The 23840-nt window shown below is 41.2% G+C and overlaps 1 protein-coding gene across 6 annotated transcripts; it reads left to right on the top strand.

The window, feature by feature from the left end:
* Positions 1-10571: 10571 nt before the first annotated feature.
* Positions 10572-21895, top strand: exoc1 (exocyst complex component 1). Of its 6 annotated transcripts, XM_029001463.1 has the most exons (21): positions 10572-10637; positions 12079-12210; positions 12296-12426; positions 12513-12672; positions 13637-13654; positions 13917-14104; positions 14192-14419; positions 14559-14691; positions 14791-14900; positions 15365-15433; positions 16313-16462; positions 16998-17106; positions 18108-18152; positions 18831-18994; positions 19109-19210; positions 19597-19673; positions 19828-20056; positions 20192-20375; positions 20483-20682; positions 20790-20984; positions 21062-21895. In XM_029001463.1, the coding sequence occupies exons 2-21, from the start codon at positions 12087-12089 to the stop codon at positions 21212-21214; spliced, it is 2769 nt and encodes a 922-aa protein (XP_028857296.1). In that variant the 5' UTR covers positions 10572-10637; positions 12079-12086; the 3' UTR covers positions 21215-21895. The 6 variants fall into 6 exon arrangements, with proteins under 6 accessions (XP_028857296.1, XP_028857297.1, XP_028857299.1 ...); XM_029001464.1 differs by lacking the exon at positions 13637-13654 and having other exon boundaries at positions 21062-21214; XM_029001466.1 differs by lacking the exon at positions 15365-15433 and having other exon boundaries at positions 21062-21214.
* The last annotated feature ends 1945 nt before the right edge of the window (positions 21896-23840 follow it).

Here is a 23840-nt window from a genome sequence, read left to right as displayed (position 1 = left end):
CATACAAATACTATATATACTATATACTATATATAACTAAAGTGCCCAAGAAGGATCTGAACGGTTAAACTTTGCATTTCAGCGGCGCTGAAAACTTCTTCCACACTGCAGGTCTTGAGAGACAAGTCACGCAGGCAGTAATGCAATTTATAATAATAAAGTGAATAATAATAAAGTGAAGTGTTTGTCACATGTGATACAGCACAGCACACGGTGTACACAGTGAAATTTGTCCTCTGCATTTAACCCATCACCCGTGGTGAGCAGTGGGCAGCCATGACCGGCGCCCGGGGAGCAGTGTGTGGGGACGGTGCTTTGCTCAGTGGCACCTCAGTGGCACCTTGGTGGATCGGGATTCGAACCGGCAACCTTCTGATTACGGGGCCGCTTCCTTAACCGCTAGGCCACCACTGCCCCTTTCGCTTATTTTAAATTTAAAGCTGTGCATTTACATACACGGTTATTATATTGGTTAATATATTGCTTTGATACTGTCTTTGGGAGGCATGTGAAGCACTGAGGAGTGCCTGATTACCTTTGGGACCATGCTGTCCAGAGGAAGGTGAGCAACACATGATCCACTTAGAACGATCCGATCCCTCACGTGGATACATCTTCTAAAAGTGGACAAATGACAAAGCTGCCAGATTTAATGTCTAATTGTGTAGAAGGGATACTAAAAAAAAAATCTCCCACACTACTAGCTTCAACTGAATTGGTCATCTGAGATTAATCTGACATGCTCATTCTGTGTGTGAATTAGAGATTCATCGTTCTTTAATTCTGCTCCACGGGTTCTGCCTGTATGCATCTGTTGAACATCAGCATTAAGTTAAGGATTAAGGACATGTGGCCATTTTAAGAACATTGTACATCTCACCACGAGTTCCGCGCTCAACATACAAATATACGAATTGTCAGGTGAGCTTTATACTGTGTTAAAAAAGACACCATGAAAGTATGAAGGGGTCAGGGTCTTACATAACGCGCCAGCACCCATGAGTTCTTGGTTCAGCTGAGATGAGCACTGAACCAGCTGAGATGAAAAGGCTAACTTCAAACTTTTGCAGCTCTTTGCACTGCAGGTCTCTTTTGTGTTTTTTTTTTCCACTCAGTACCAAAGCTTTGACCCAGAGTTTTCTCTCACAAACACTACGTCACTTACAAGACACAACAATAACGTCTAGCTGCATTTCATTAGCTCTACGGACGTCCTCTACTGACATTTCTGTCTCTCTTGGTGATTCCTTGTATGCCAAAGATGTAACTGATATGTGTAATAAATGCCATGCATTTGTGATGTCTTATCATTTTTGACAAAAGCAGAAATTACTCAATCGCTGAGGCTTAAATTGGCATGTAATGTCCTGAGGAGACATTATTACTGAATCTATTACAAAATAAAGCATATCCAAATAATATACACAGTGCTGAAGGTGAGATGATTGTGTTGTTTGCATGTTAAACCTTACATTTTTGCTCTGAATAGATTGTACAGCAATTATAGACCCCAAACTCTAGCTATATCATCATTCATTCATTCTACACACTCCATGTGGAACTAAACACCTTTTTGATAAAGTCTTTTCCCATTTCATATGAAAACTGCATAACACCTCATGCTGGCTTCTAGAAGACCATTGCAAACAGCAGAAGATGTAAAAATATAAGAATAGAACAAGGCACTCCACTTCTGTAATGACACTGGGTCACATTACAACGGGTCATGGAAAACCTTGAGGGCAATCTGTACCCTAAATGTCACAAAATGTTACACTATCTCACTAGAGCAGCCCTGGAGAAGACAGACCTAGAATAAATAGTCATCAACCAGTATGGTTAATAGAGTGAATTGAACTGGAATAATCATCATTCATAAGGAGTGAACTTAACCCCCATCCACGTTCCATTGAAGTCTATTCCTCTTCAGTTTCCAGAAGAGAAATTCTCTGGTGATCCAGCATAAAAGTCTGTCATGATCCGGGGTTGACTCCGGATCCGGAGTCCGGACCGGAGTTTCATGTTTGTCCTGTGTAATGTTCCCTGATCGTGTTCACCTGCTGTCTATTTATATAATTGTATAAAACTATCCTGTTCGTGTCTGTTCACCGTCGGGTCATTGTGCGTGTAGATGTTCCCCTGTCTTGTGAAGTTTGTATTAAACCCCTGTCCTGTGATCGTGCGAATGCGTCCTCCTTCATGCCATGTCCAGCCCACCCGTGACAAAGTCAGATATGTTGCCATGGAGCATGTTAGGGTTGGAGTGTTTTGGCTCTTTGTGTATGTTCCCTCTTTCCTTTTAGACTGAAGAGGTGCTCGGTGACTAGGGTGAGGGTCAGTTACCTATTAAGGTCCTTATGTCCCTCTTCCTGACATATGGCCTCTTCATGATGAACTGAATTCACAAACTCAGCAGTGCGGTTCTAGCACATGTATAAGCAGACTTCCTTCCTATGTCTGTCTGGTAATGACAATCTCCTTGCATATTAATTTGAAAAAGACCTGATCTCCCCTGTGACTTATGTAAATTCACTTAACAATAAGTATTACACCTCTTCATTATGAAAATGTCAAGCAGCGTATGCTCCAAATCTCCACCCTATGCCCAAGTGCTTTCACTGACGACTGAGGGAAAGAGAAGACTTAAAAATGAATCCTAAAAATGGTATGGATGTGTGCTTGCAAGTAAATGCAATAGGTTTACATTACTGTGCATATTAACTGAGGTGCATATTGTTCCACCACTCTTATTTAAACATGTGTGATCAGTGATTGTTGATGTGAACATTATCATATGAGTGCTGGTTTTAAGTGTTTGCATGCGTGTCTCTGCATCTTCTGTCTAGCTTCAGATGTAAAAGAGACACAAGAGGATGTTCTACACTTGATATCCATAGCACCTCTGGGAAATAAGTTCCAAATATCATGTGAATAAATAATCTAACTCTATTTCTTGTAAGAAGGTTATTGCCTGAAGAGGAACTTAGGGGATCGGATGATAATGTTGTTTGAGGCTGGAGGTTTGCCTTTGAATCCCATCACAAAAATGGTAAATTTAATCAGGCAGACATGAATGCGTTAAGGACATGATGAGTAGGTCTTTAGAATGAATATTGATCTACATACTACCACACATCTTAACAAAAAGTGGTGAAATAACTAAAAACATGTTTTATATTCTAGTTTCTTTGCTCTGGTTACTGCTTTACACACTCTTGGCATTCTCTCGATGAGCTTCAAGAGGTCGTCACCTGAAATGGTTCTCCAACAGTCTTGAAGGAGTTCCCAGAGGTGTTTAGCACTTGTTGGCCCCTTTGCCTTCACTCTGCGGTCCAGCTCACCCCAAACCATCTCGATTGGGTTCAGGTCTGGTGACTGTGGAGACCAGGTCTCCACTTTTTGTTAAGTACATAACTCCACATGTGTTCATTCATAGTTTTGCTGCCTTCAGTGAGAATCTACCAACCCATGGGAGGCATGGGTGCGGATGTGTGACGCAGAGATGAATAAGAGTCTCCGCTTCCCATAATCCACACTTATCTTCCTTCTCCTCCTCCGCACTCATTTCAGTCTATTCTCTCTTCCTATGAGGACAAACAAGTCATTTCTGACAAAAGATTTTGTGTTTTTTACCTGACTTTTACAGATGTTTGCTTTCATTTAAATAACAATTAACCTTTTTTAAGGCTGAGATGGAATCTCTAACCTGTGGGGTTACTTTTTACGGTGCAACAGTGATCCAGACAACAGTCATCTTTGCTCTGTACATAGACACTTGTGAGTCAATGACGCATCTTGGGAAGACTAATGAACTCGTTATGTCATAGATAGGTAATTAAAAGTGCCATGATTCACATCATCGGATATCTTATCTGTACATGTTTTTCAGCTGATCCTCTGTCTGTTGGGACAATAAATATTTCATATCAGAACAGGAAGTCATTTTATAATTAATTTAGCCCAATGTAGTTTAAACCAGTGGCTCTAACCCTTAACAGAACACAAATGAGATACGTTTGACTTGATTTTTTGGGATTAGAATAAAAATGAAACAGAAAAGGGGGACAAGAAAAGAAATCTGTCATGGAATTAACCTTATCAATATGGCAAGTTGCTGACATTCCCTTATTACAGAAAAATCAATGAGGAGAAAACAGCTCGGAATGATGCTGAACCTACGCTGCTTGGGTTAAGTAGCTTTCGCCAATTATCTCCTCAACTCAGCCTATAGTGAACATTAGAAAGACAAGTCCACTCTTAAATACTGATTTCCAACTCGAGAGAATTAAAAGGCAGCCATCACTGTCAATGGAGGATACCAATTGAAAGCTCCAGACTGGGCATGAATAGGCATTATTGGGAGCAGGAGGAGAGATAAAGAAAGAAGATACTGCATTAGCACATGCTTCGGAGGTTCTTTTCATCAGGAGTCTACAATTTAAAAAACATAAACTTGGTATACCAGTCATTTTCAGCCAAAGCGAGACCTTACTTAGAACTGCAATTTAAACCTGTAAAAGTGAAATGGATTGATTTTGTCATTGTGATGCACTGAAACACAGCACACAACAAAGTGTGTTCTTTCCACCACTGCCACAAACATGAATTGAACCAGGGACCTATAGAGTGTCAGTCTAACACTGAAGATCTAACTGCTGTAAGCGCTCAGTGTAGAAGAGTTCAAAACGCTGGACTGTATTGTGTTGCAGTACCGACTTGCCACAAATTAATAAAACAACTTGGTAAATCTGGGTAAGAAATGTATGAATACAAATAGTTATTATTATAAATATAAACAGGATAACTGGATAAAAAAGTAAATCCTAAATTATTAATGTTACCATAATTTTCATGAATCATTGAGCATGATGATTCTCACTGAAACATGCCAGTGTGGAAAACATGAAGTACAATTGCTTCTCTTCTGTTTTATTTTATTTATTTATTTGTTTGTTTGCGAGGATAGCCATATAGCTGCGGTCAAAGTTTTCATGACCCATAATTCCCTGTAATCACCCCTGAGGGTTTCCCATCTTCAGAGCATAAAGTGTCAGCACTGACAGGGACTACTGGCTTTCATTTTGATTTGGATATGAGGTCTTCTGTCGGTGTCAGCACTAGAGGTCAGAGCAAAACAGGATCATAAGGACCTGTAATTGTACAGATTTATCCAGAAATATCCACATTTCATAATCAGTATGTTTCTTGGCACTTAAAATGCACCAGGTAAGGCAACACTGGCAATTGATCAACACTTGATTGGACAAATCAAATTTCAGGACTGTGATTAGGAAAAGACTAGGATAACATGCATAAAAAAACTAGTTCAATCTGACAATATCTGTTGGCACTTTTCACCTAATGATTATTAGTAATAATAAAAAAAGAGGTGATGAACCACCGCAGGCTGGTGATGTTTCGATGATGACCTCAACTATACCTCCCATTAATATTAATTCAGGCAACAATACAGAATTTTTCAAGCTTACTGAGAAGATTTACTTTTTTTCTCATCTACAAGCAATGTCATTTACTAAGAAGTGTCAGAGTGCCAATATTGTCAGTACCTGGGCTTCTCTCAGCCAATCAAAATGCCAGGTTGGGAATAACTGTAAGATAATAGAAAATAACTGTAGTGATCTTTATCCAGGAAGGAATTTTAGACAGAGTGGTGAATGTCAAAGGAGATTACAGAATAGTCTGTCAGCTTTCCCACATTGCTCCAGTTTGTGCGAAAAGCTTTTTGCTTGAAAGAGACATCCCGGTTTAGTATGACTCCATTTGGCAAAAAGTGGGCCATGTTTGATGACAAAGTGGCCTTTACAAGTCTCATTATGATGAGTGTCTTTCATCCCCTGTGGGTCCAGAAGTCCATGGGAGTTCATATGCACTCTATTGGTAATCACTGCAAGACTATGTTCAACAGTTGGGTTCGAACATGCATCCACTTTTAGCCTGTGGGTGGCTGATGTGGCAAAATAGATTCCATTTTACATTGTACTGCACTTCAGGCACTTCAAAGTGTTCTCACTGGAACACTTGAAAAGGATAACTCACTAATATCCTTGTTTAACAAGTCTAATATGGACTCACTGAAAACATCAGAGTATTGAAATTTAATTTTGAGGTGTTCATCTTACATGTCTGTTGTTAATTGATCTACATGATTAAATAACATGGCAAGAGTGACATACACTAAACTTGTCTTTCACACATCTTGCAAAAACACAGAGAGATATATGTACACACAGGGTACAACATTTAACCTCCAGGTACAAATATGTTTCAGTAGATTGTTAGTACAGAAGGGTACAAGACAGAACCTTTTTGGAAGGTTTTAGGAAGGTATCTATGAGTACACTACCAAATGTGAAATGCCCTTTTTACATGAAAAAATGGAATATGTTTGAATAGAAAAAAAAAACTAAAAGAATAATACATAATCACTGGTTTTAATTTGTAATGATGAAGTCAAACCAACATTTACTGATGCACTATATGATCTACTGAATTTAGGGATTTTTATCGCTAAACTGATCAGCTGGTACTGAAATAAATGAAATGGGTTTCCAAATAAGGAATGAAGCATTTAAAATGACAAACTTTGGTTTATGAAAACAACATTCTATTGAAAGTCAAGTCTAATTATAAGGCTGATAAAGTAATTTACAAGATGTCTTTTTAATCCACCAAACAACTGTTTCTTGTCCAAAAAAATAACATTTCTACATATATATTGTTGTTCTTCAGAAGTTTACTGGCCCAGTGACTAACATCTGTACCAATTTGGGTATGTAGTGGTACTGCCATTGCTGTGTAAAGGAAAGTGGCTTTAGTCCACACACAGACATATGCAACTCCGTGCACTTAGTTTCATCTTCTATGCTGAATCCTAACCTATTAGTGAAGGTGCTGAGAAAAGACAGCATAATTACATCCAATTAGCTTACAAAACGCTAGACATATTCTCCTCCCAAAACAACCACATTATGGCCCAGGATCTCATAATGAGTCAAGTAATCAGGAAAATACACTGCCTTGTCCAAAAGTTCATAACATTTATATTGAGGATAATAATTCTATCAGCCCATAATTTGCAACAGCCATACACACCCATTAACCAAATAATAAGTAATTTGCACTTTTTCTCTTTTCCGTTTCCATTTCACTCCATCATGCACATGGACACGCACACACAGACCTTATGTGGCAGCTTAACAGATAAAAGCTTGAGCTGCATAACAGACTGTGTTTACCAACTGGCTTTAGATTTTACATATAGAATATTTATTGAAATATTCAAGCAATTATTACGTAGGCTTTTTTAAATATATATGCTTTGGAGTAACTGTGTAGACAGAATCAAGACATTATTTGGCATTTTTTACAATTAACTAAATGTCATCGTATGCTTTGTAATTGGATATATTTATCAAACATTTCTTGTCTCTATTTATCCGGCTAGGTGTGTAAAGTTGAGGTGTCTCTGAGACCAAGAATTGAATTACATGTAATGACATTTCATTGTTATCAGTATATGACAATAAACTTGAACTTCAATATACATTGAGTTTACATGTAGTATTGAAATGGCTCTACCTAGTGTCAGTTCAAAATTATTACAAGGTTGGACCTTCTTACACTATGGCAAGAATTAGTATTATTTCAAAATACAAAGGCACTTTGTTCATAATTCAATGTCTGCAACATTAATAATTTAACATTTATGGAGAGTGTACAATATATTAATCCAAATGTTTAAAAAAATATTATTTGAAATATTACTTGGCAATGGTGGTCTGCATGTATATATGTATATTTGCATGGATCTGTGCATGTATATTCAAGCGCTTTGTACTGTATATTTGAGAGTTAAGTATTTAAATATCCAAACAATCACAGGCTAAAAACCAACACATGAGGCTTGCAGCCCCGACCCCTCCCTGCCAGATGAGCTGAACGACTTCTTTGCACGGTTTGAAGCAGAGATCCAGGAGCCATCGAGGAAAAAACGACTCCCTCCCCCAACGACCAGGTCCTCTGTCTTTCCACAGGAGACGTCAGGATGACCCTTCGCAGAGTCAACCCGCGGACAGCAGCAGGACCAGACAACGTTTGCAGCTTGCAGACATCTTCCCAGATAGAGTTTAGCTATGGTACCTACCTGCCTAAAAACCACAAGATCATGCCAGTTGTCACAACGGCGAGCTGACGGGGGAAGAAAGCACAGAGGGAAACAATGATTTATTAATAAATACAAATAAACAATGGCGCAATGGCTGAAAACAGGGAATAAGGGGAGAACACGAACTGGCCCACAGGCGTGTGGCGATTGCCATAACTCTCAACTCTCAAAAATCTCAAACACAAAGTAGCCAGGTCAAGTTCACCACAGAGTTCACCAAAATGCCGTCCCTGCAGAGGGGCAGAGTCAGAGGCTTTTAACAGCTGTCAGAATTGGCTTCAGAATTGGTCACCTTCTGACCAAACCGCTCCACAGACGATGCAATCTCGTCTGCCCTTCACACAACCCTCTCCCACCTCGACAAAAAAAAAGACACATATGCCAGAATGCTGTTTATTCAATACTGTCATAAGCTCTCCACTCTGCAGCTGGATCATGGACTTCCTAACAGACAGGCCTCAGTCTGTCTCTATAGGAAACAACACCTCCAAGGTCCTCAGAATGAGCACAGGTTCCCCACAGGGATGCTGCTCAGCCCACTGCTGTTCACTCTGCCGATACACGACTGTGCTGCACAGTACAGCTCGAACCACATCATCAAGTTCACAGATGACACAACAGTAGTTGAAGTGCAGCGTGAAGTTCCTGGGTATACACATGACAGATGACCTTTCCTGGAACCTCAACACCACCTCCACCACCAAGAAAGCCCAGCAAAGTCTGCACTTCCTCAGGAAGCTGAAGAAGGCCAACCTCCCTCCTCCCATCCTCACATTGTTCTACCGGGGGACCATTGAGATGTTCTCTGCTGCTATGTCACTGTCTGGTATGGGAACTGCACTGTTGCTGAGCAGAAGAACCTACAGCGGAAAGTGAAGACAGCATCATCGGGGTTCCACTTCCATCCATCTCCCAGCTCTACTAGAAACACCTCATCCGTCAAGCTCAGAACATAATGAAGGACTCTCACCACCCCTCACGTGCCCTGTTCTTCCTCCTACCATCTAGCAGATGGTTCCGCAGCATCAGATCTTTTACTGCCAGACACTGCATGAGCTTCTTCCCCCAAACAGTCAGAGCTCTCAATGCACTGCCATCACCAAAAAACTGATAAACTCAACAGCAATACACCTCCAGACTTATGCACCTGATTTTTGCACATCTCTGCTCTTTTTGCACATGTTTGTCTTGTCTCGTGTGTCCTGTTTGAAATATCCAACATATCCACTTACAAGCATCCTACACGATGTTGTCCAGTTATGTCCTGTTCGACCTGTTCATTGTACAGAAAAGTTTTAAAAGTTTGTAGAGATAACCTGTATAGTGTTTAAGATTTCGTTTTAGTTAGTATAGTTTAGTTTAGTGTATATACATATATATGATTGCACTATGGGGGGGTCTGTGTGAAACATTATTTCAATACACAGTATACTGTGTATACTGTTGTACTGACAATAAACCAATATTGAATCTTGAATAAATTCACCCAGAATAGTCAATTGGTCAATCTTTATTTGTGTAAGGAAACGTTTTTACAATGTACATAGGCACAAAGCACCTCACATTTTATCACCATATACAAATTGGGCAGTGGTGGCCTAGCGGTTAAGGAAGCGACCCCGTAATGAGAAGGTTCCCAGTTTGAATCTCGATCTACCAAGGTGCCACTGAGCTGCCACTGAACAAAGCACCGTCCCCACACACTGCTCCCAGGTCACCTGTCATGGCTGCTCACTGCTCACTCAGGGTGATGGGTTAGATGCAGAGGACAAAGTTCACTGTGTGCTGCTGTGTATCACAAGTGACAATCGCTTCACTTTCAAATTTAAAACGTTCTTTATTTCTGAAATTCATCTCCTCGCTGAACTACGCCCCTATCGGCGTAATGCGGGTACTGCAGCCTGCTGAGCAAGATTTAAGGTGGAACTGACCATTCGAATAAAGAGATAAGTTCAGCGGCGTGTTTTACTTTCTGAGCTGGTTATTAGATGCCGCTCCAGCCAGTCGGAGAATCCCCTGCCGCCCCGTCCCTCGCAAAATGAGGGCGCACTTTCTCGGCAGAATAGAAACTCGATCGGTGGCCATGCAATCGTGATATCAGGGCAGCATGGGCTCGCAAAACAATTGTCAATGCCTGTGGGCAACCGCCCTTTGTCGGCCAAATCGACTCTCTGTCTACGGCAAGCAAAATGTCGAACTGCGAAGGTGTATAATTTCATTAACCTCCAGAAGATCTAGATATGCAATGCCAGCAATTGCAATTCAGCCGAATTGTACTGGTCAGAACAGGGTTTTGTTGCGGTCTTGGCCTTTTTGAGCCATACCGGCTCCCTTGGATCCAGTTGCGTTTACGCCTGAATCCCAGTGCGCCTGCGCAAAGCGGCCAGAACGTCACATGACAGAGGCGCGCCTGCCGGAAACAGGACGTGTGTTGACGGTGGCTGAAGCGGAGGTATGCGAGTGAAATGACGCCTCGGCACGTTTAATGCGGCGACGTCGTCGTCTATGCTCGGGATACAGTTTAGGCGAGACACGTACGCAGCCGCCGGAGCGGTGAAGCCTGCTTGGCGTCGCGTTATTCCCGGAGGACGGGCTGGGTTAGCCGAACGAGCTAACGTTGCCTCCCTCGCTGCGTCCCGCGGGAGTTTTCGGTCCGTGGCAGTAAAGCATGCAGTCCAGTCAGCTTTTTGCAGTCGTTTGCTCATAAACCCCACGTTTTAATGAAATCAGAAGGTTATTATGTTGGCTTTCGCCCTACAGCAAAGTTATCATTATTTGATCTTTACAGTAGAGGCCTAAATCTTGGACACATCTTCTCATTCAATGTGTTTTCTTTATATCCATGACAATTTACATTGGTAGATTCTCACTGAAGGCATCAAAACTATGAATGAACACATGTGGAGTTATGTACTTAACAAAAAGTGGAGACCTGGCCTCCACAGTCACCGGACCTGAACCCAGTCGAGATGGTTTGGGGTGAGCTGGACCGCAGAGTGAAGGCAAAGGGGCCAACAAGTGCTAAACACCTCTGGGAACTCCTTCAAGACTGTTGGAAAAGCATTTCAGGTGACGACCTCTTGAAGCTCATCGAGAGAATGCCAAGAGTGTGCAAAGCAGTAACCAGAGCAAAGGGTGGATATTTTGAAGAAACTAGAATATAAAACATGTTTTCAGTTATTTCACCTTTTTTTTTGTTAAGTACATAACTCCACATGTGTTTATTCATAGTTTTGATGCCTTCAGTGTCAATCTACCAACGTAAATGGTCATAAAAATAAAAAAAACACATTGAATGAGAAGGTGTGTCCAGACTTTTGGCCTGTTTTGTAAGCGCCTGGTTATTTTGCAACACTTTTTTAAAAAATTATTATTTATTTTTTCTTCTCCCTCTTCGGCCATAAACAAAAAGAATAATAGACGGGGTCGTTATTTGGTAATGAGTGTTATTGCCAGTGTGGGCAGGAAGTTCGTGATCGCAATGCTTCTTGGTACCAGGAGACCCTGTCCTCTCCACGATTTATTTCATTTGAATCCCCAAATTATCAGCGTTCCCCTTGCTTTTAGATATTAGCGAGTTGTTAGAACAAGGATAATAACATTAGAACCAGTGGTTTGGTGAGGACAGTGAGCCGCGGGAAAGAGTGTCAGTAGTCACAGTTAAGTAACAAGGTTAGCCTCCCCTCTGAATGCTTTTATATGCTGATTTTATGATGTTGGCTTCGGACTGAAACCTTTGAATTGCACACAAAGCAATATTAAGCTGTAGATCTTTGCAACAGTGTCTTTTGTAAAAAATAAAAAAATCATAATAATAATACATTTTATTTTTGCTTTATTATAAAAAAGTATCTGCAATTCAGTCACTGGAACTTTTTCTTTTTCTGTGGCAGTAAACATAATGACAGCCATAAAGCATTCCCTCCAGCGAGACATCTTCACACCAAATGATGAACGCCTTCTCAGCATTGTCAACGTGTGCAAAGCAGGAAAGAAGAAGAAGAATTGTTTTCTTTGTGCCACAGGTTGGATCTTCATATCTCTTGTTCGTTCTCCTGCGTCCAGTGTAGTGTGTAATGTTTTTTTGTGTAATTTTTTCCCTTCCCCCAGTCACCACTGAACGACCAGTGCAGGTCAAAGTGGTTAAAGTGAAGAAGTCAGACAAAGGGGACTTCTACAAGCGACAGATGGCGTGGGAGCTGCGAGATCTAACCGAAGTAGATGCCAAAGATGCCAACAAGGTCGGTGTTCTTGGTTTTAATGCAGAAACATCATTTGCTTTGTGTCATCCCTCTGGTTTATTTTTCCATCCCCTTGCTTGTGGCAGGAAAACCCGGAGTTTGACCTTCACTTTGAGAAAGTGTACCGCTGGGTGGCAAGCAGCACGGCAGAGAAGAATTCTTTTATTTCATGTATCTGGAAGCTTAATCAGCGCTACCTCAGAAAGAAGGTGGAGTTTGTCAACGTTAGCGCCCAACTGCTTGAAGGTGTGCCTTCGCTACGGGCTCATTGCAGTTCCGTCCCCAGTTATCGACCTGATATTTTTTTTTGCAATATAATGTGTTGTTTCTGCCACTCAATCACTAGAATGTAAACCGACAAACTATCCCTTCATAGTTGCTGCACAGGTATCGCAAAATGGGCATGGTGGCGGTTGGTGGAATTTTCCTTTCATGATTTCTGTCAATATCCCAGAAAAGGTTGCAGAAGACTGCAGCTGTTTTGAGGTTTAGGTTCCTCGGAACAGCTGCCATCTTTTAAAGCTGGTTCTGCTATTCTCTGTGCATGCTGTGTGTAAATGCTTTGCTGTGCACTTCTTATTTAACCGAAACTCAGTATAGACCCCATTCTGTAAAACAGCTATAAACATGAAGACAGAAACTGGTACTCTGATATTAATCCAGATGTGCAGAATCAAGCTGTTATTGTTGTATTGAGACAATAATGAACTCATTGCCCCATCCATTTTGCTTAGTATAATAGTAGAATAAATAGTAATAATAAAATAGTAAAGAGTCAATTTAGTATTTTAAAGCTTTTTCAAAGTCACAGGGATGGGGATCATCCGTTGATCATCATTGATTTTGCACCAGTTATGTTCCCAATATTAGATATTTAAGTTATTAACCCAATTATTAACCATTACACATTTAATTGAATTGTTATAATGAAACCTTTATTTATAGAGCAGCATAGATGCTTAAGATGTATTTTATTTTTGTGACTATTGCTGATGGTTGTTTAAAATTCCGATGCAGCGCGGAAAAAGCAGGAAGACAGGAAACTTGCATTGCTGACATCTCTGCTTGAAGTGATTAATCAACTAGGCCCCTGAACCCTAGCGACTTCTATAAATGAAATGTTATGTCTTTCTGTATTGTGCTCTGTGATCTTAAGCATGGCTGCCTGTGGCTTTAAATCTCTCTTGTCTCTTAATCTCTCACTGCCCAGAGCTTCCTAAAGCTGAAGGTTGGTACAGTACACTTTACTCTTCTCTCTGTGGGCGCTATCATATTCTGTCTTTGCTCAATCTCCGTAGTTTTTTTCCCCATCTGTTCATCTCTCTTATTAGACACTGCCTGTTCACTCTCGCAAATCCGTTAAATCCATTAAGGCATCATTTTTTTTATCCACCCCATTAGAGCTTTAACTACTGTTCCAGTTATATACATACATAGAATTGTTTGCATGTGTGTACTGAACATACTTACATTTGTCTACTCCATTTTAGAGTCTGTGCCTAGTGGTGAGAACCAAAGTGTGGCGGGAGGCGACGAGGATGCCCTCGACGATTACCAGGAGCTGAATGCCCGTGAAGAGCAGGACATTGAGGGGATGATGGAAGTGTGTGAGTACGCCATCTCCAATGCAGAGGCCTTTGCTGAGAAACTGTCCAGTGAGCTGCAGGTCTTGGATGGGGTGAGTAGATAACGGCCTGTTTGTGGTGAGATTGGATAAATGTTAAATTGTATGCTCGCGTTTTCCTGTCATTTTACCTAATGCCAGGCAAACATCCAGTCCATCATGGCATCAGAGAAACAGGTGAATATCCTGATGCATCTGCTGGATGAAGCCCTGGCCGAAGTGGACACCATTGAGGGGAAGCTAAGCAGCTATGAAGAGATGCTGCAGAGTGTTAAAGAACAAATGGACCAAATCTCCCAGAGCAACCGCATCATCCAGATTAGCAGCACTAACAACCACAAGCTGCTGGGAGAGATCGAGTTCTTAGTGGTGAGAACATTGCAGCTTTTTCAGGCTTAGTCTAGTCAAACTTTTTTTTTTTTTTTATGTAGGTATTTATTTTTTGAGGTCAATTTTATTCTTCAGTGCAAGTTGCAAGTGTCTAAATTTCGCCATTCTACTTGCTTAGAACCACATGGATCTATCTAAGGGGCATATTAAAGCACTGCAAGACGGGGACCTGTCCTCCCCCAAAGGCATCGAAGCCTGCATCAATGCGTCAGAGGCTCTTCTCCAGTGCATGAATGTAGCACTCAGGCCAGGTGTGTGCACCCATCTCTTCAGGATTGTTCTTTTGAGACACGAATTGGGCTGGAGATGAGCGCGAGTTTGTCCTGCTAATTTACTGCGGCCTGTTGTAGGGCATGAGAAGCTGACTGCAGTGAAGCAGCAGCAGCAGCTCTTCTGTGAGCTCAGAGACACCTTTGCCCGACGCCTGACAAACCACCTCAACAATGTATTTGTCCATCAGGTAATGAAACATCACAGTAGCTTTAGTACCCAAAAGCCAACATAAACACTTTTTTTTTTTTTTTTTTCAAGGTGATAAACACTGATACGAAAACTTCCTCACTCATCACACAGTATAATACATAGATTCTGAAACAACACTTCATATGTGTGATATTTGTAACTCTTGTTACATTTAGGAGCTGTTAAGATCTGGCTTGCTAACGCTCTTTCTGTCTCTGAAGCTCTGTCTGGCAAACTCAACCAGAGCACTGAACATTTGCTGCACACACAGCAAGGTTTAGTGTTAATGATCAATCACATTATCTGATTGTTGTTTTCGTCTCCTCTCTAATTGGCTGTTTCCTAAACCTGACACGACTTTTCTCTTCTGCTCCTTTTTCTATTGGCCACTTCACCATCTGTTGGTCTCTCTCTGTATCACCCCGCTCTGCTGTGGTCCCCCTCTCTCTGTCTCTCTGTCAGTTCAACCACTTCAGTCACTTCAAAATGACCATCCCCCAGTTCTATAGGTCTTCCTGTCTGTCCCTCCCTGTGAGTACACGTGTCCAGCACCCAGCCGCTGATGTAACATGATTTCACACCCTCCTCTTACCATGACTTTTCCCCTTTCACCAAGCGCCCTGGTTCCCATCTCGAGCATGGCTTGTGCTCATTAATAGCTAACGTGTTTTCTTTCATCGCCGAAAACCTGTACGACAACGACCTGTAGCCTTTACATACTTCTCATCTCTGACTGCTTTCAATATGTAGCGTCAACTTCAGGCAAGGAGGGACAATGCACTGCGCTTTAGTGCACTCTGTAGGACTGGTGCTGCTTTGCGTGTCACAGTGGATGTATGTGTGCCACTGTCTGCCTCTGCTCCAGCATGCTGTAGATTCTTATGGGTTGAAGCCATTAAAATGTAGCCTGCAAATATTAAAAGAGAATTATGCCAGTGCATTAGAGGACCGACGCTCCTCTTGACAATGTCCTCTGTTTGATTTCCTTTCTTAATCGAATTGGTGTCATGCTTAGTTGTCTGCTGACAATCCAAAAGTCTTAAACCGCTGCCTTCAGGTTTCCCTTATTTGTTTTGGAGCGTTATGATGATATTTGTTGCATTGTTAATATTCCGCATCTGTGTGCACCAATTAACCATGTGACCAAAATGGGCAATTGATTGTCATCATAACTGCAACCCAGATTTTGTATGTTGAGTGGGTTTGTGCATGTGTTTACAGTGTGTGAAGAATATTTTAATTTCTAGTTTTAAAGCATTTGCTTTGATACATGTGTGTGTGTTTGTGGTTTAATAGAACTGATTATATGGTGCTCAAGGCCATGACCAGTTAATTTGAGCATGTTTTTTTCAGGGGAAAGTGAGACACTGCATGTGAACGAAAGTTAAACAACTCTCTTTCGGTGTTAAGGGTCATGATCAGAGCTCTACACTTGCCCAGAACACAGCCGAACTCACCCTGCCCAAACACCACCCTCTACACAGGGACCTACTGCGATATGCCAAACTCATGGAGTGGTTGAAGAGTACACAGAGGGAGAAGTATGAGGGCCTGTCCAGGGTGAGTGCCTCGGTCATGCCGTAGTCATCATGTGTATTCACTCTGAGGTCACAGCAAGGTGCCGTGAGTGTTGACTATCAGAGAAGTGTGTTTATTCCACCATGCAGTGCCTACTAAATTGGTTGTTGGCTGCTAAATATAGGTTCATTTTTGCAAAAATCTGCACTCAGTGCTGCACTTTATTAAATGCTGTTGTATTTTATTTAGTGAATATTTTGCTCTTCAAACTCAAGTGAGATTATCATAATTCCAAAATTATAAGAAGCACCAAATTCATTCTTCAGTGAAAGTAATTATTTGTGATGTGTGATACACAGCGCACTGTTTAATTCATCACCCACTGTGTGCAGCGGGCACCCATGACCAGCGCCCGGGGTGCTGTGTGTGGGCCGTTACTTTGCTCAAGATGCATTCATATATTTTAGTTTCAAACAAGAACATCTGTTTGTCAGTGCAAAGATTGCCATATAAAGCATTGTGTTACTCTGGATTACCACTGTGTTTGGTCACCCTTGTTTTTCATTGCCTGTTACAGACATATGTTGATTATATGACGAGATTATATGACAGGGAGATCAAAGATTTCTTTGAAGTGGCAAAAATAAAAATGGCTGGCACTACCAAAGAAGGAAAGAACAAGTTTGGTAAGATTTGCGTCTTACTACACTACACTAAGATTTTTTTTTTTTTACACTTTCTACACTGACTTGTAGCATTGTATGTAAGAACTGACCTCTGTGGCATTTCCAGTATTAAGTTAATGGTTTGGAATGGTATCGTCCTCTTGTGCCTCTGGTTTGGTCGAAAGTTATTCGGTTTCAATGTGAGGTATTATTTGTAGTGACAATGACACTGGAGACCCATGTGTGTCGTGTGTACTGTGTCTGTTGTATGACTGGCAAAAGTATTCAGACATAGGAAAGAGTGAAAATACATTTTAATGTCTTAGTCATTATCATACTTCATACAACCTAGAACAATATACCTCAATTAAGTTTTTTGTATTTAATTTGCAGTATAATTTATCATTTGAAAATTTGTTAAAAAGGGAATTGCTTGAAAGAATTGAATACTTTTGCATTCTGCTGTATCATCTATGTTTGTCTAGTAGTAGTTTATGTAGTGCATATGCATTTTGTGTGTGTGTGTGTGTGTGTGTGTGTGTATAACAGCAGTCTTTGTTCAAATGATAGTCCTGTGTTAATTTTGAAGTCATTCATCATTTCGACATGCCCTGCATGGGGCTGCTCGTCTAACTGGCTTTATGAATGCTTACTCTTTGGGGGGTGTTTGCAAACGACATAATATTGGGCAGTATGTGGCCACCCTAAAAAAAGGCATTTGTATAAACTTAATACTTTAGGTCTCGTACATAATTGCTTTTGACAAATGCTGTTAAGTAAAAACACAGCTTTCAACTGTCCTCTTTGCATGACCGCTGAAAACCACGGCAGGTTTGCCAACATTGCAGACCATGGAAAGCCCACCTTGGAATAAAATATCGTCCCACACAGCCATTGCAGTGCATGTCGCCATGTGACCTCTGACCTTTTACCTATAACATGACCACCACCCTCCTTTTGCCGCATGCCCTGAGCCTAACATGTCTCTGTCTCTGATGCCTGCCTTTCTAACCGGCTCCCAGCCACGCTTCCGCGGAAAGAGAGTGCTCTCAAACAGGAGACGGAAAGTAAGTAATACACACAGTCACATGCCAGCACACAGTTACATTGGCAGCATTTAGACTGGGTACAGCACAGACACACATTTATTTATTATGCTAGTTGTGTGAATAGCATATTAGCATGCCGGAAGTAACATAATACTAAACATACTGCTTATGTTCACTTTGTTATCTCGATCGCAGGGCACGCACTTCGTACATGCTGCTTAGCTGTTACCTGCATAAACCTGCGCACAGCTTTGTCATATGAATGTCGGACTAACCACAGACATGTGGCTTGATGAATACTAATTTCATGAAGAGATTGATCATCAAGTGAATAACATTCGAGCGTTTCAACATTTGAACCTTTAAGACCAACATTTTCAGCCACCTTTTTTTTTTTTTTTTTCTTAGAGCTACTGCCAGAGCTGTGAATAAGTCATTGATTTAGAAGAACATTGCTTGAGGCCAAATCGATCTCAATCAAATGTCAAGTCAGGAAAGGCAATTCAAGTTGCAGTTCAAGACTGCTAGTTTCTGGCTAGTCTGCAACCCTTTAAATTTGTTCTTATTGTATGATGTTATCACAGCTCAAGTTTGATGAGTCCATAGTTCTGCTGGGTACCCTGATATCTGGGTTCAGCATGATGAATCCGAGCTCTGGTTGTGTATCTCACTTTTCCCTCTCCCACAATGCCTCAGGCCTTCATGGCAGCTCCGGGAAACTCACAGGCTCCACCTCCAGTCTGAATAAGTTGGCAGTGCAGGGCTCTAACAGCAGGAGGTCACAGTCCTCCTCCCTGTTGGACATGGGCAACATGTCTGCTTCTGACCTAGATGTAGCAGACAGGACCAAGTTTGACAAGGTTAGAAACAAAGCCATACTGAATATATTTTCAGCTAAAGGTTGCTCTCTGGTTTTCGTGTGCCACAAGCCTCTCAAGAGTTTTCATATGAACCTTTTCCTTGTCTGTGTGAAGATATTTGAGCAGGTTCTCAGTGAGTTGGAGCCTCTGTGCCTAGCTGAGCAAGACTTCATCATCAAGTTTTTCAAGCTGCAGCAGCAGCCTGCATTAGCGCAGGTAATGACACTGTGTCCCAGTGAAAAATTGATGTGCATCAAGTATCTTCAGTGTTTGCTGTGTCAGGGTTGATTCAGATAACGCGGCCAAAACTGCACGTGTACCAGGCTAAATAGGCTGCAAGTAACTTATTTTGGGAGAACTTTAGATCTTTTTTTTTTTTTTTTTTTAATAAAAAATATATTTTGCCATATGAGGTTCCACCATGTAGTATAAGATGAAGTGAAATAGTAAGATCTTATATGACAGTTATATTAGTAAATATGCAAATCACCGCCTCTTTAGGAACCACTGTCTTAAGGAAAGCTGGTTGACCCTTTGGGCGCCCATGGTATTATGAAAGTATTTCTACATTTAATAGCCATTTAATCCTACAATCTGCTCAGGCCGAGACAGATGACACAGATGGAGCCATTCAGACCAAGCCCTCAGCCAGTGAACACAGAAATTCTATGTCCAATGAGTGAGTTTTGCATATTACAAGTTTATATCGTCTCATCCCTACTGGTGGGAAATATGGGAATGCCTAAGGCTTCTCTGATCCCTCATCTCTTTGTCTCTCTCCATGTAGCTCTATTTTTTTCTCATGGCAATATTTTTTACTTCTGCTTCTTTAGGAAGGACATGGTTCGTATGATGATGACCAAGATCTTCGCCTGTATTGAGATGGAACTGAACAGCCTAATTGCTCTGGGTGATAAGATTGACACCTTCAATTCACTGTACATGCTAGTTAAAATGAGTCACCATGTGTGGACAGCAGAAAACGTGGACCCTGCCTCCTATCTTAGCACCACTCTCGGCAATGTGCTGGTTACAGTAAAGAGGAACTTTGACAAGTGCATAGTGAGTTGAGGTTGCTTCCGTTATTGAATCTCTATTCAGATCTCAGCTATAACTTAACAGAGATCTAGTGGTTTTGTTTTCTCCCATCAGGGTTGGGCCTAGTAACTGTGTAGCACCGTTTTTGCTCATTTTCAGTTTGGTCAGATCAAGCAGATGGAGGAGGTGAAAATCTCTAAGAAAAGTAAGGTCGGCATCCTGCCGTTTGTGACTAGCTTTGAAGAGTTCGCCGAACTGGCAGAGACCATCTTTCGCAATGCCGAGAGGCGAGGGGATCTGGACAAAGCCTATGTCAAACTCATCAGAGCAATCTTTACCAACGGTGTGGCAATACTCAAAATTGAACAACATTTGCTGCTTCAGCAAGAGGAATTCTTTATCATTGAAATGTCACTGGTTACAGTTACGTGTATTTGTTTTTGGCCACAGTGGAGAAGGTGGCCAACGAGAGTCAGAAGACACCACGCGATGTGGTGATGATGGAGAACTTCCACCACATCTTTTCCACTCTGTCGCGTCTCAAAATATCCTGCCTGGAGGCAGAGCGCCGCGAAGCGAAGCACAAGTACACAGACTACCTTCAGGCTTACGTCATAAACTCGCTGGGCCAGCCACTGGAGAAACTGAACGTAAGGAGAAGGGAATCTTGTGGGCACCTTAACTAGCTTATTGGGCTGTATTGGTGGTGGGAGTGTGATGTGGTGGGAGATTTTGATCTTCCGATGTCTCTGTGCAGCACTTTTTTGAAGGTGTGGAGGCTCGTGTGGCTCAAGGCGTGCGAGAGGAGGAGGTGAGCTACCAACTTGCCTTCAATAAGCAGGAGCTGCGCAAAGTCATCAAAGAGTACCCAGGCAAAGAGGTGAAAAAGGGTCTGGACAACCTGTACAAGAAAGTAGACAAACACCTCTGTGAGGAGGAAAGTTTACTTCAGGTAAGACAAAGTGAGGGGGGTGATAGTTGAAAGATCAGTGAAAATCTGAAGTCTACAGTCCCTGTTTTCTCCAATAGGTGGTGTGGCACTCCATGCAGGATGAGTTCATCCGGCAGTACAAGCACTTTGAGGGACTGATCGGCCGCTGCTATCCGGGCTCCGGAATAACCATGGAATTTACCATTCAGGACATGCTAGAGTACTTCTCTAGCATTGCCCAGTCTCACTAAATAAAAAAAAAAAATTACAGATGCACACAGGGGAACAGCGGTGGTGTCTCTATGAAGTAGATGAATGAGACTGAGTTAGAAAAAGCCATTTTATCTCTTAATACTGAAACTCTTCCAATACTGTATATTGAACATTTCATTGTTTGTATGCTGGGTAGGTGTATCTGATGATTTATGTTCTGCAAAAGATGTCATGATTGCTGCTCATGTTTCTTGGTAATTTGTGTGACCTGCTTTTGCTGATCACTAACAGATGAAAAATATAATTTTATTTGAGTCATTGCTTCATGTGTGCTTACCGACAGTGAAGAATACTCTTCAGAAACCGCTAATCTTATAAAACGTAATCAGAGCAATGTATGCATTAAAAGTTTGAGAGATATCAGCACACCATCCACGTTATTTAAACCAGCTCAGCAATGAAAGTGTCATAGACGCAGATAGATGCCTCTTGAGCAACAGCACCGTACGTTAAGGCGGCTGCCATACTGTGAGTGGCTTGGAGGCAACTAAGATGTTTGGCGCTATGCTAAATGTTGCACGCTTCTAACCACATACCAGGGTATTCTATTTCATAGGGAAGTCTGAACATTTGCTTTGGTTTTCATTAGGAGTTTTTATTATCATGTTGTATATATTGTATGTATTTGTGTCTTATTAAAGAATTGCAGTTGTCAGTGAGGATTTTATATATTTTTTTATAAAATTGACTGCCACCTCATGTGTAGAATGTTACGAATAAAGTGTAAGCAGGTTACTTCCTGCAACAGAATCCGTGAAAGAAAATGTAATGTGATGGTCAATAGGTTTTCATAAAAAGTGATGTGATTGTCACAACGAAATGTGTCCTCTGCCCGGGGAGCAGTGTGTGTGGGACGGCACCTTGGCGGTACGGGATTTCAACCAGCAACCATCTGATTACGGTTCCGTTTCCTTACCCACTAGTTTTGTTTTTTTTAGAATATAAAAAGAAGCTTCTTCTAAGGATGAAATTATGGAAATGATGGTGTTTCAAACATGGAGGAATGAGACTTAAAAACATGAACGTGTTCAGTACCATTTAGAGTATAAGAAAACTGAACTTCCAAAAATTGTTTAATTTATAACCGATTTCAAGATGTCTGTTGTATGTAGACCTGTCTTTTTCTTGAAGCAAGTTAGCCAGGTTTGTTCCTACGAAATTGAAGTTAGATGTGACGATGCATTGAAGATTTCCCATCTCTTCTCATTTCTGTTTCCATGTTGGACGGTCTCACAGTAATCATGGGATTCCTGCAGCTCTAGACAGACACTTCCATGCCTTCAGAGCAATATGAAGTCAAGAGAACTTTCAAAAGCCTCCACAATCTGGACATATTGGATCTGTTTTGCAATCAATGGGGCATTTGTGGACGATAAATATGCTGCCATGAGCTGCTGGATTAAACCACTGACAATTCAGAATTGTACCATAATTCAATTGAACTAAAACCCTTCCATATTTTTCACAATTCTGTTTGTAACCTCTATACACTGTATTAGTATATATTTTTATTTTGCATAAATTAGACCTGAGCTGAACATGTACACCCTGTTTATCCATTTTTGTAACTGTCTCGTTACTTTTCTGTTGATATTCATCTTGTTCTGACAATAAGGTCATCTGATTCTTGTACCATTCCTGTAGTTCTGAGGTAATATGTGCCTGCAGTTTTCTAGAGTTTTAATTAAACAGTGTAACCACAATGATGACCTCAATAAAAGGAGGACAGCTCAGGCAAAACACAAATCTCTGAGTAATTGTGCTTGAAATACTGACACCAGCACAGCCTGAAGTGGAAAACTGGTTTCTGTTGGATTTAAGGTTGTCGTCAATCTTTTTTGTTTGTTTGTTCGTTTACCCACCCGGCCCTTGAGGATTGGATTGGATTAAGGTCCGACAAGTTGCCTGGCCATGTACCCACAATTTCAGTCTTTTTACTTATTACTTTGGCCTCATGGCACGGTGCTCCATCATGCTGGAAAAAGCATTGATCTTCACCAAACTGTTCTTGTTCAGTGGCATTACAGTGTCCAATCTCATTGTTAAAATGGTGGCAGAAAGTCTGTAGTCTGAGATTAGGACATACGTTTCTATCCTTCACATTCCATTCTGTCCTTTCCTTCCATGGGGATAACTGATATAAAGGCCTGTATCCAAGATGGGGGAATTGGGCCTTCCTAAAGAATGTAAATGTACAGTCTGGAAACACTTCTGTACCAGGTGACTTGTTAGATCTCAGATTTGAAATGACTTCATCTATTTCCTTGGTTGTTATTGGTGAAGTAAGTTTAACCGATCGAGAGTGGTGAGATCTGAAGTGTCTAGAAAAAAATTAACAATTATGTCTTTGTCAACTTAATGGAATCCTGGTGGAAGGTGAAATCCTGTTACAGCAACTCCAACACCAGGAAAATGTGGAGCAAACTAAAAACCATCACTTACTACAAAGGAAAGAGCCAGGAGCTTTTGCTGGAAAAGGACAGCTGCTCTCTTCATATATCTCCGTGCAAATAAACACACGAAAATAGCCCAGATCGTGCTCTGAAAACATAGGCCAATGAGCTGAGAGATGTCTTCACAGACATTTTCAACCTTTCCCTGATC

The sequence above is a fragment of the Denticeps clupeoides genome, chromosome 13 (assembly GCF_900700375.1).
Source record: "Denticeps clupeoides chromosome 13, fDenClu1.1, whole genome shotgun sequence".
Lineage (NCBI taxonomy): Eukaryota > Metazoa > Chordata > Actinopteri > Clupeiformes > Denticipitidae > Denticeps > Denticeps clupeoides.
The sequence above is the reverse complement of the archived record's forward strand: the minus strand, read 5'-3'. Positions and strand labels throughout refer to the sequence as shown.

Coding starts and splice junctions, on each gene's coding strand:
- exoc1 (XM_029001463.1), top strand. CDS start 12,087: ATGACAGCCATAAAGCATTCCCTCCAGCGAGACATCTTCACACCAAAT. Junction 18,153..18,830: donor TCTCAAACAGGAGACGGAAA/GTAAGTAATACA, acceptor ACAATGCCTCAG/GCCTTCATGGCAGCTCCGGG. Junction 19,674..19,827: donor AGAAATTCTATGTCCAATGA/GTGAGTTTTGCA, acceptor CTGCTTCTTTAG/GAAGGACATGGTTCGTATGA.